The sequence below is a fragment of the Cervus canadensis genome, chromosome 21 (assembly GCF_019320065.1).
Source record: "Cervus canadensis isolate Bull #8, Minnesota chromosome 21, ASM1932006v1, whole genome shotgun sequence".
Taxonomy (NCBI): domain Eukaryota; kingdom Metazoa; phylum Chordata; class Mammalia; order Artiodactyla; family Cervidae; genus Cervus; species Cervus canadensis.
In genome coordinates, this window is record NC_057406.1 from 55,693,062 (window position 1) to 55,706,111 (window position 13,050).

At 44.3% G+C, this 13,050-nt stretch overlaps 1 protein-coding gene across 2 annotated transcripts in view; it reads right to left on the bottom strand.

The window, feature by feature from the left end:
* The window catches only part of LARGE1 (LARGE xylosyl- and glucuronyltransferase 1), a 605,065-nt gene that overhangs the window by 316,074 nt on the left and 275,941 nt on the right, over positions 1–13,050 (bottom strand). For both annotated transcript variants that reach the window (XM_043439875.1, XM_043439876.1), the window contains one exon: positions 9,727–9,809. In XM_043439875.1, coding sequence (XP_043295810.1) covers positions 9,727–9,809 — 83 coding nt within the window. The remainder of the gene's footprint in view (positions 1–9,726; positions 9,810–13,050) is intronic.

Consider the following 13,050-nt stretch of genomic DNA (forward strand, 5'->3'; position numbering starts at 1 on the left):
AAACAAAATGAAGTAAATCCACACAATGGATCATTTATTAGGCAACAAAAAGGAACGAACGACTGGCACGTGCTACAACATGGATGAACCTTGGAAAGTTTATGCTACATAGGAGAAGCCAGTTACAAGAAGACAAAACAGCATATGGTCCCATTGATATAAAATGTTCAGAATGAACAGTCCACATAAACAGAAAGATTAGTGGTTGCCAGGGGATGGAGGGAGAGGAAAGTGGGCAGTGATTGATTGCTCATGCGGACGGGTGTTTCTTTATGAGATGCTGAGAATGGGCCATTAACAATATTAGATGATGGGGATAGTTGCACAATTCTGAATGTTCCAAAAACCACAGAACTGTCCACTTTTTTTAAAGAGTGTATTTCATAGTATGTGAATTACATCCCAATGCTTCTCCACTGGCCTGAGATGGACAGTGACAGTCTAACCTATGAGTCCAGGAGAGGGAATGAGGTCTGGTCTACTCAGCTGTCTTAGGAAGCTATGTTGTACAAGAAATGATCTGCCTAGGTAGGAAAAGCCAGCAATTGTCCAGGTTGTCTCAGACTATAAGTAACCCCAACTCATGAGGACAAAAAAGTGCCCTCAATTCAAAGAACAGTCCACAATTCAGGACGAACAGCAATACAGGTGATATTTCATTCCCAGTGTGTAATCCCCAAGGCAGACTTTGCATTTGGTTCCTAACTCAGGAGGGTAAAATTGTTTTAATGCCAGAGGCCTGCAAATCCCCAAACCAGCCAAAGGCTGTGAGCCTCCAGCCTATTCTCTCTTGTTTGGAGGGAGATTAGCAAGAGTTAGACAGATGTTAAGAACATATTTATGCCAAAATGAGTTTCATCAGCTGAAGATAATAAGAACTCATTCAGAAGAATCACAAAAGGAATGATTTTCTTAATATATGATTCAGTGTCTACAAAACAACTAAAATAGCCTTTAATATCAGTCCACCAGTTACATATGCATTCTGGGAGCAATGCTTTAAGACCATGGGAAAAGGCTTCCACCTGAATGGGCCATATGAGTACACGTCTTCAAATACAATGGGTCCCACATAGCTTGATTGGGGTCAAGCAACCCAGACATTAGGTCGCTTCTAATTCAGACCAGATCACGCTTTCCTAACAAAGAAGGAAGCAAGTGCATGCTTCATCTTCAGCAGAGCCTGCAGATTTTGCTCATAATGAGCAATGCTCCTGCTGCCTCTGGTTTCCTTAACTGCTCCCCTGTTTCAGGCTGGGATGCAATAAATATGGTAATACAAAGAGGCAAAGATGATTAAACCCAAGCTTTCTCCCCGCTTTTCCTTTCTTATTTCTGTCAGGAATGTGCCACAGTCCCTATAAGGCAACCCAAGGTCTGTTTTTTATTAAAATATACAGGGACAGCTGAGTTGAATAATCCTTAATTATTAAGTTTACAATGGAATTGCAATTTTAGGAAAAGAAAGAGCCTGTGACAGCAACTCGAATGCTCAGTGAATCTGTTACACTGAGAGATTTAATGGAACGCACTGCAGAAAAACACAGAAGCCCAAATGAGGGTTTTTCGGTGTGAGCTCTTGGTGTGGGGGTGGACAAGTGCCCTTGATAATGTGGGGAGAATCGAGGACACCTCAGTATCATGTCAGAAAAGGTCTCCAGGGGAGAAGAACAGAGCAAATCAAAGACCTCATGGTGTAGTAAAAGTAGCACCGACTCCAAGGTTGGCCAGAGCCAAGGGTAGAGCCCCAGGAGCATCACTTATTCACCTGTGACCTTGAACACAGGATTTAACCTCTGAGCCTCAGTTTCCTCATCCATTTGCAGGTATGCACTTGTACACGGCTGGGATGAAAGTCAAATACAATGACCTATCCTTGGGACCTAAACTATATGAACTAATTCTTTTTGGTTTTACATGCATGACTACATAGCATACATCTTTTACCTGTTCAAAGATATTACATGTCCTTGCTATTTTCTTCCCCTGAAATTTACTGAGGCATAATTGACAAATAAAAATTTGCATATTTAAAGTGTATTATATACTTTGTGTTTCCAAGATACATTAAATACTATGAAACATTTAAGGTGATATTTTTATATATGTCTACATTGTGAAATCATCATTGCAATCAAGCTAATTAATGTATCTACTGCCTCATGAAGATTTTCTTTTCGCTCCTCCATGCATTTTCTTAAGTCTTACTAGAACACTAACGTCCAGTCCAGGGACTTCCCCAGTGGTCTACTGGCTAAGACTCCACTTTCTGATGCAGGGTACGCAAGTTTGAGCCCTAGTTGGGGAACTAAGATCCTAAATGCTTCATGGGGCAGCCAAAAAACAAATCCCACTATTTGTACTTAATACCTCAAAAATACACACCTGGGTGGGGGATAAAGATGGAAACGGATCACAGGAATAGTAACAATGTCTATGTGGCCACCCAAAATGATGAGTGAAAATAAGAAAATCATACTCAAAACAGTAACTTTTCAAGAGCTCGGACTCTGAAGCTAGACTGTTTGGGTCCAAACCCAGCCCCGCCCTTCCTCTCTATGACCCTGAGTCATGACTTCACATATGGATCCTTAGTTTCATCATCTGTAAAATGGGAATACTAGTAGACCCCTCATGGAATTAGATGAACATTCAGTGAATCGGTGTCTGAAAGAGATTCAGAACATAGCCTACCACAGAGTGAGAACTACCCTTCTATTTGTTAAATAAATAAAGTACAGAAGCATTTCACATTGACTACCTCTTTTGATATTCACAGGGCTCTATGAGAGACTGGGGAACAAAACAAAGCTCGAAGGAAGACAGTGACCTCCCTGGGTCAGCAGCTCACAGATAAAGACCAGAATCAGAACCTACTTCTAGTTTCTTTGTTTTATTCAATCCTAGGTTCCTCCCTGCAGAATCTGGAAACTGCTTCTATAACAAGTTTAAGCCTGAATAAGCAATAAGACAATTAGAGGCAGATACTGACTGTGAAGATGCTCTTTTATCCTTTCTGCTCTTGAGGGGCACAAATTTAAAAACACACACACAAAAAAGTTGCTTGATATGAAAAGCAAGGCAAACCACCCAGCCTCCTCCTGCCAATAGGGTGATGGAGTGAGCAAGTAAGTAGATCTTCCTAGCAAACAAATATTAACTTTTTACAAGCTGGTCCACCGTTCTGCCCAGGACGTAAGCACTTAGTGACTAAGTAAGAATATTTTTATTTTTTTCTCTGCTCACTAAAAGCTCAGTTTCCTTACAGAATAGCTATATCTCCCAGTTTATCTGCAATTAGGATTGGAGTTACAGGCATTCCCCCAATTTTTCTTTAAATAGTCTCCCATCCAGGTGACAAAGACATAATACTGTCTTATATTCAACGAGGTAAACCTTTGCTCACATATACCTTGTATTGATTTTTTTCTCATCCACTTTTTTTCTTCATTACAAAGGTTGCAAAATGAGATGACCAAAAATGTATGTAAAGAGAAAACAAAACCAAGTCATTTGTACTTTTTCCATTCCGAACATAACACGCAGAAATTCCATTTTTCATGTATCTTTTGCTACTCTTTCACCCCCTGGATGTCAACCATGGAGATGTGTATGTGCATGCATGACACATATGTGTGCATGTATTTACGTAGCGGAACAGTGACAAGCATGAGTTTTTGAATTGTTTGGTCACTTACTTTATATCACAAACTATCACTTAGCCATGTTATACTTTTTATAACCCATTAAGAATATGATTTACTATAAGAGGGATATTCCATTATTTAGACTTATTGTTTAAGTACTTTTAGGGTTATAAGCAATATTTCACAAAAAAATTTCCTTTATAGTTAGGATTATCCCTTTAAGGCAGAATCCCTTAATGTAGTCATAGAGGGTAAACATCTTGGGCAATAATACTATGAACTTCCTTTCTAGAAGGTTATAGCAATGTTTAATGCCAGCATCAGTATATAAGAGTGCTCATAGGAACTTCCCTGGTGGTTGGTCCAGTGGTTAAAAATCTGCCTTCCAATGCAGGGGATACGGGTTCAATCCCTGGTCGGGGAACTAGATCCCATATGCTTCAGGGCAACTAAGCCCACAGGCTACAACTACTAAGTCTGTGTGCCACAACTAAAGATCCCACATGCCACAACAAAGACCTGATGCAGCCAAATAAATGTTAAAAAAAAATTAAAAAAAAAAAAAGAACTGTGCCCATAGCACTCCTTTCCTATCTTTTAAAATGTAGTGTGTCCACTATCATTAGGCATGCTGCAGAAAAATTGATTTGATGTAACAAACCAAACCTTAAATGAAATTTTGCTAAAAAATCTTAGTCCAGAAAATAAATCTAATTACTGTAATTAACAGTGAAAGCCAAAAGAAGCATCCAGCACCACTATTATTATATTATTAACATTAGGAAGGTACTCCATTTGTCAAAGTATTTTATAATCATGTATTAGTTAATCCTCATAACATGCTTCAGAAGCAATGAAGCTATTTATAGCTGGACTTCCTGAGTGGAATGTCTTTCAAAAGTCCTTTGTCTTGCTATCTCAAATCATTATCACTAGCATATCAATTCACAGAATCATTCTTATCTGTAGAATCCCAAGGATGGGAAGGACTTAACTGGCTGCTCAGTCCAAGGAGATCAAGCAGGCCCTGATGTGGGGTGCAGAATTTTCATACCACATGCTGAGAATTTGCTTTCTTCTCAGATCTCCATGCCTCCATGAAAGTATGGCCCACCATAGGCAGCTGATAATAAAACTACTGCTATTTCTAAATTGAACGTCTTTGTGCTGCAGCTACTGTAGGAGGAAGAGTTTATACTCAATAGGATTCTTACAATTTCAACAACGACTGGAATTACTTAGGTTTGTACATATACATTATTGTAGCTGCAATAGAACTTACACCCAATACTACCACGAGAACTTTTTATGATCTTAAAATGTGCCGTAATTGAGAAAGAGCATAACTATCTGTAATCATACGATGTATGTCTGCTCAGTCATGTCTGACTCTTTGCGACCCCATGGGCTGAAGCCTGCCAGGCTCCTCTATCCATGGAATTTTCCAGGCAAGAACACTGGAGTGAGTAGCCATTTCCTACTCCAGGGGATCTTCCTGACCCAGGGACTGAACCCACATCTCTTGTGTCTCCTGCACTGGCAGGTGAGTTCTTTACCCCTGCACCACCTGGGAAGCCCAATTGTGCAAATACTCTTCTTTAAAGAGTGGGTTTTTTTTTTTTTTCCTCCCAACCAGGAAGGGACCTGAGTTCTTTAGTGCAGACAAGGAATAAATATTGAGTTGGCCAAAAAGTTTGAAAACACAAATGAACTTTTTGGCTATCCCAATACATAAAGGCTGAGAACCACTCATCTAATTCAATGCTTAGCCTACATGATGGCTGGTTTTAGCAGCAGATTAAGGCTGTAGAACCATGAATCCCCAAAACTGCACAGAAACCAGGGTTGTGGGAAAAGGCTCCTCTTAACTCCACATTCCCATTTCCTCCTCAGATGTACAACTGAAAGCACAGTGGCAGTTGGACAGAGCTAGGAGGACCCGAGTCCCCCAGCAGTAACTGACCCTGTGATGTATTTGTCAGTAGCTCCCACCCCCCTTTCCTGCTCCAGGAGGGCAGCCAACCCGATGTTTTGTTAACCTGCCAGCTGACTGCAGGAACAGGGCCGCCCATCAAGGACCAGCCAAGTGAGATGAGTACAAACAGCCGAGCTAAGAAATAAATGCTCTCTTTTACCAAGTGAGTTTAGGGGTGAACTGATTCCTAACTAGCTGATATAAGCTAACCGATATAAAAACTCCAGTCTAAAGAGTGAAATGGCCTGCTGAAAATCACTGAGCTGCATAGCGGCCTGAATGTGAAGTGAAATCAAATTAAGTCTGGGCTAATAGGTAACTGGATGAATAAATACGTCTTTAGGTTATTTATTAATGCAGGCTCCTCAGTTCACTTCAGTCGCACAGTTGTGTCTGACTCTTTGCGACCCCATGAATCACAGCACGCCAGGCCTCCCGGTCCATCACCAACTGCCAGAGTCTACCCAAACCCACGTCCATGGGTTTGGACATGAGTCGGTGATGCCATCTAGCCATCTCATCCTCTGTCGTCCCCTTCTCCTCCTGACCTCAATCTCTCCCAGCATCAGGGTCTTTTCCAATGAGTCAGCTCTTTGCATCAGGTGGCCAAAGTACTGGAGTTTCAGCTTCAGCATCAGTCCTTCCAATGAACACCAGGACTGATCTCCTTTAGGATGGACTGGTTGGATCTCCTTGCAGTCCAAGGGACTCTCAAGAGTCTCCTAGGTTTAGTTATTAAACAAGGAAACATTTATGGAGCATATAAATAGTACTTTCGGAGAAGGCAATGGCACCCCACTCCAGTACTCTTGCCTGGAAAATCCCATGGACGGAGGAGCCTGGTAGGCTGCAGTCCATGGGGTCGCAAAGAGTCAGACATGACTGAGTGACTTCACTTTCACTTTTATGCATTGGAGAAGGAAATGGCAACCCACTCCAGTGTTCTTGCCTGGAGAATCCCAGGGATGGGGTCGCACAGAGTCGGACATGACTGAAGTGACTTAGCAGTAGCAGTAAATAGTACTTTGCTGAGATACTGGGAAAACAGGAAAATCAAGGCATGGTGTCTTATCTTCAGAAGGCCCAGATTCTACTAGAAGATATAACATGTATAGATAAAGAAAATATAATGTAATAAAGATAACAACAAATACATAGGACTTTATGGGCTGGTAGAAGGGGAGCCGTGACCCAGGCTGAGAGGTACAGATGGGCTTCTGGTTACTAGGCACATACCCTGAGGAAACCATAGTTCAAAAAAATACACATACCCCTTTGTTCACTGAAGCACTATTTACAATAGCCAGGACATGGAAGCAACCTACGTGTCCATGGACAGGTGAATGGATAAAGAAGAGATGATACATATATACAACGGAGTATTACTCGGCCAGAAAAAGGAATGGAATTGGGTCATTTGTAGAGACGGGAATGGACCTAGAGTCTGTCATATAGAGTGAAATAAGTCAGAAAGAGAAAAAGAAATATCGTATATTAATGCATGTATGTGGAATCTAGAAGACTTGTACAGATGAGCCTTGTTCCAGGGCAGGAACAGACATGCAGATGCATGGACATGTGGACACGGGTATGGTCGGGGATGGGGAGCCTGGGATGAGTTGGGAGTGACATACACACTACCACGTGTAAACGAGACAGCTAGCGGGAAGCTGCTATAAAGCACAGGAAGTTCAGCTCGGGGCTCTATGATGACCTGGGGGTGGGATGGGGGGGTTGGGAGGGAGGTCCAAGAAGGAGGGGATGTATGTGTACATGTAGTTGATCCACTTCTTTGTAGAGCAGAAACCAACATAACATTGTGAAGCAATTATACTCCCCCCAAAAAAAAATCAGGGAAAAAAAATGATGCCTCGGCAAGGCTTAAAGAATAAGGGGAGACTGCCAGCTTGGAGTGGAGGAGGACGGGAGGAAGGCACAGAAGGGCAGCAAGAGGAAACAACAGGCAGGGTGCGCCTCGGACAGGGTGTGGAGCCACCAGCAGACGAGTGCTGCCGGACAGTGAGGGGGAGAAGGAGAACACCGCTGAGAATGACATCAGATCCTGGACGGTCCACGTGCCACGGCGAAAAGCTTCAATTCTCTATCCTGGATAAGGAGAAGCCACTGAAAAGTTCTAGGCAATCAGATCAGCATCTCTGAAACATCATTCTGGCATCACAGAGGATGGGTCAGGTGAGAGTCCATGGACACATGAACTACGCCAGTCACAGTGGGGATGAACAGGAAGAGGTGGAACTGAAAATCATTTAGGAGGGAGAACCTGGAGGCATCGGTAATGGACAGGCTGGCTGGGGGACTGCAAGAGAAGGTAGACACAAGACGAACCCCAGTTTCCTGCAGGGTGGCTAGGTCTTGGATGTCCACCATCTTTCCCAACTCTGTTTATGCTCTTGACAGTTCGATGTGGGCATAAAACTTTGATCTCTGTTCAGTTAAATTCTGGGAGCTTTTCATGCCTGTTCCTACTGCTAAGAATCCTTCTGGATCCTGCCATATCTGATACATTTCCACATTGGTGGCTGTAGCTATGGATAAGCTTCATCCAAACCTTTGATAAGAAAGTAAAGGCAGAACCAAGGACCTTAGCTGGAGTTGTAGACCCAATTCTGGATATACTTTGAATATAATTAGATATACACCAAAACAGTGAAGGGACAGAAGAAAAGTCCCATGAGAAAGGAAAAGTAAACGGCAGGTGTTTAACTTGGAGAAGAGGTGACTCAGGAGAGGATGGTCACTTCCAGTGGAAGAGGAATCCATCCTTCATAGGACTGTCTCCATGGCGATATACTAGTGCCAGAGAACATCATCACACCATCCACAGATTGGAAAAGTTCAGTTTGACATGAAGCAGGACTGTCTAAGGGTCAGAGACACCTGGAGGTGGGGTGGGCCACACTGACATAGAGTAAGCAGAGACATTACTTTGCCAACAAAGGTCCGTCTAGTCAAGGCTATGGTTTTTCCAGTGGTCATGTATGGATGTGAGAGTTGGACTGTGAAGAAAGCTGAGCACTGAAGAATTGATGCTTTTGAACTGTGACATTGGAGAAGACTCTTGAGAGTCCCTTGGACTGCAAGGAGATCCAACCAGTCCATCCTACAGGAAATCAGTCCTGGGTGTTCATTGGAAGGACTGACGCTGAAGTTGAAACTCCAGTACTTTGGCCACCTCATGCAAAGAGTTGACTCATTGGAAAAGACCCTGATGCTGGGAGGGATTGGGGGTAGGAGGAGAAGGGGATGACAGAGCATGAGATGGCTGGATGGCATCACCGACTCGATGGGCATGAATTTGAGTAAACTCTGGGAGTTTGTGATGGACAGGGAAGCCTGGCATGCTGCGATTCATGGGGTCGCAAAGAGTCAGACACAACTGACTGACTGAACCGAACTGAACCGAAAGCATCTGTATAAATTTGCTAGAGCTGCCCCAACAAAATGCCACAAACTGGGTGCCTTAAATAATAGGAATTTATTTTCTTTAGTTCTGAAGGCTAGAAATTCAAAATTGAAGTGTCAGCAGGGTTGGTTTCTTCTAAGGTTTCTCTCCTTGGCTTGCAAATGGCTGTGCCTCTGTCCTCTCTCCTCTTCTTATAAGGACCCCAGTCCCACTGGATGAGGATCTACCCATGTGACCTCATTTCAATTGAATTACCTCTTCAAAGACCCTAACTCCAAATGCAGTTTGAGTTACTGGGCTTTAGGATTCCCAAGGATACATTTTTAAGGGATCACAATTCAGTCCACAACACAGCCTGTCAACAGGGATGTGTAAACAGAGGTCTGATGACTGTCAACCAGAGGAAACCAACGAAGAAATTGAAGTAACAAATTCAGAGCGTCCTTGAAGGTCCCTTGAGGTCTCAGAGCTACGATTCTCAACATTGCGAGGGGGCACCTCAGCCCTGCTGTTAAACATTATTAACACAATAATCTCCCCGGGGCTTCAGACAATAATTACATTTTCATGGCAGCTTAAATGATGGATGAGAAATGTTGCTTTACTTTAACCCTTCTTGGAGGAAAGGCGCAGGCCGGCAGCTACACCGGAGAGCCTGCAAAGGACATGGGCGGGCTTACCTGTGAAACAGGACAGACTTCACCAAGGTGACTACGTCCCGGCTGGCGTTGTATCCGGCACAGACAATAGCAACGTGGATTGTCTGGGAAGAGAACAGAGGAGCAATTAGACGGAGGAGAGGGATTTTCCTGGTGTTTCTGACGGCATGAGAAAGTGCCCTATATCTTGTTGGGATGGTCGGGACACAAGGAACATTGGCGGCAGCTGTGAAGAATAACTCCAGACAGTTTTATTAAGGCCTTTTTAATCGGTTTATGGAGCTATCATCATTTAGAAACCATTAAGGCTCTTTTCAATTACATTTTGGGGACGAGAGAAATGGCAATTGGCTTGAATAGGCAAACAGTGCGTTCCATGCCCCCAAGCCTGGAGACAATGACAATCGGTAACAAGAGAGGAGAAAGAAATACACCCGAATGTATGAACTGACAATCGGGGATCTCAGTTGGAGACGTGGTGGCTCAGAGTTCAGGAAATGTTCTCACAGGACATCTCAGGTCAGGGGCAATCTGATAACAGGACAAAGGGAACCAAGAAACACTGATGGGCCCAGCTGGGATACCATTCAGGGAACTGAAGGCTGGCAGAATCAATGGGACATGGATGGATCATCTCACCGAAGCACTTGAGAGCATGGGCCCCAGCATACCCATTAACCCTGCGTGACCCAGGAAAGCTTCAGCATCACGTGGCTGACTGTAACATGACGGTCAGGACACACGTCATGCAGGATGTCATGGAAGGGAACTATGTCAAGTACAGAGATGCGGCACACTGCAGTCTGATCACAGAAGAAAGGCCCTCAAGAGCTGAGCTTCCGAAACGGGGGTGATTTGGCATCTTGGTGTGCCGTGAATGAATTACAGGTGATGAAGATAATGCATCTCTTCAAGTGAGAGTTCCAGGCTACCGGGCAGGCTACCCCTTGGACTTGGCTGCCCTCTGCTGCCTGTGATTTTTATGCTCCCCTGGGCACCCAATACTGAAATTCAAAGAAGGGGTCTTGATAGGCACCGCTTCACTTTCAGAACCATGCATGGCCCTTCCTTGTAGTGCCTGGCTCCCAGATCCCCCGTTTTCCTCACCAGCCACTTCCAGCTGCGGGGCAGTTCTGATGTCCTGCTCACCCCCATAAACAGGCTTCCCTAGACCTACATCAGCCCGTGCCTCCTGACATCACCAAAAGGTTAACCATATCCGGGATAAACCAGCCAAGAGTCTAGGATGCACTTGCAAGACTTTTTAATTCCAACGACCTTCACTCCACCCTGGCCACTCACCAGGTACTGATCCTCGGCTTCCTCCAGATCATCACTTTTGAGAAATCATGGGTTCACCCGCAGCTCTAGGATCCTCAGAGCCTCTCACCCCTGCAGCTGTCCCTCGTCTTTATGGAGACCCTCCGCCCCACTTCACCCTGTGTATCAGGCCCTACCTGCTTACCTGACCCATCTACCCTGCCCTTGGCTCCCTGACATGTTCAGCCCACACATGCAATACACAAGCCAACGCCCCACAGTCAGGGAAGCAGGAGCCCTGCTCCACACTTATGTGGGGGACCAAGAAGGAAGACGAGGGAATACAGAAGAGAAGAATCACTACGCTAAGAGCTAATAGTTATTGAGCAAATTAGTACATACTGGGTACAGTACTTAGCACTTTACGCAGATTGCCAGGTTTAAACTGTACAAGACAAGTACAGGGTTACTGTTTCAGCATTAGAGATCAGGAAACAGGCTGAGAGAGATGGCACTTGAATTTTGCATAAGCGATTCTTCACCCTGCTGGTGGTGTGTCAGAAACACCCAAAAGATCTCAAAAATGTACCCTGTGCCCCAGCCCTGTCTCACACCAATTAACTCACACTCTCAGATGTCCAAGACTTTAACTACTCTCCTAGAAGGCAGTGGTTCTCAATAGGGGGTAATTTACTCCCCTCTGCCTCCCCTATGACATGTGGCGATGTCTGAAGTCATTTTGGGTTGTCACTGCTGGGGATGTGAGGAGTGGCATTCTATGGATGGAGGCAGAGATGCTGCTCTGCATTCTACAATGCACAGGGTGGTCCCAAAAGAATCACCCTATGTGCAAAAGGTCAAGAGCACTGTCTCTAGGAAACCCTGTTTTAAGGAAGGAGAGGGGCAGTGAGAGAAGGCTCAGATCCCACAGGACACCAAAGCCACCTTTTCAATCTCATTTCTGCACATCTCAACTTCCCACCTGTAAAAGGATGACAGCCCTGCTTATCTCTGGAAAATATCTCCCAAAGACTCAGAATCAAAGTCTGTAAGGCAGATGCAACTGTCACTGTTTGAATAGTGGAGAAGATGAATAGGAAAATGCCTGCCCATGGGAGGTATAACCAGGGTGGGAACAAGAATGAGTAAATGCACGCTGAATCAGGCTCTTTGGAATCGCAAATATTTAAACACCCGGCCTCTGAGATATCAAACTTTGTCTTGGCTTCAGGGTTCAGGGGCTTTTTTAAATGGGCCCATTAAATGTAAGCACAAGCGCGCACATTCTCAAACATTTTACATAATTTCCCAATCTCTTTAGTTTCAGCCAGTACACCTGCCACCATGAATAAATTCATCATCTGCAGCCGCCACCGCAGAGCCCTGCTACCCAGGAAGGCAGGAAATTGGAGTGTCACGAACATGCACCTGAAAGAGCTCGGGGTGGTCCCAAATTTTGTGGGTGCAGAAGAGAATGGCAGGAGTGAGGTGGGGCTCAAGGCAGGAGTGGGGACAGTCTGGGGACAGGGATGAAGGTTCCTTGAAGGACCAGGGGTGCATACATGGCCTCACTAAGAGAATTTTCCATTCTGAAGCTATGAAGTCCAGATTTCAAGTTTCTCAATGTGGTAGCTTAAAGGTGGTCCCAGATACCTGGTTGTTCCTCCCCTCAAAGGAAAGGGTCTAGCATCAGATTCTGTGACCACTTGTTCACTCCTCCCCTACACTAGGTAGACATCAAACTTGCCTTTATTGGCCAGAAAGTCTGAAATAGTGTGATCATGGACTCACTGCCCTTTTCCAACTGGATTTGTGCCCCAAGAACTTTTTTTAGACCGAATACATTGGGTTCCTGTCACCCTGTTTATGTTAACTTATCTGCAGAGTACATCATGTGAAATGCTGGGCTGGATGAAGCACAAGATGGAATCAAGATTGCCGGGAGAAATAGCAACAACCTCAGATACGCAGATGACACCACCCTTATGGCAGAAAGCTAAGAGGAACTCTTGATGAAGGTGAAAGAGGAGAGTGAAAAAGTCTGCCTTAAAACTCAACATCCAGAAAACTAAGATCATGGCATCT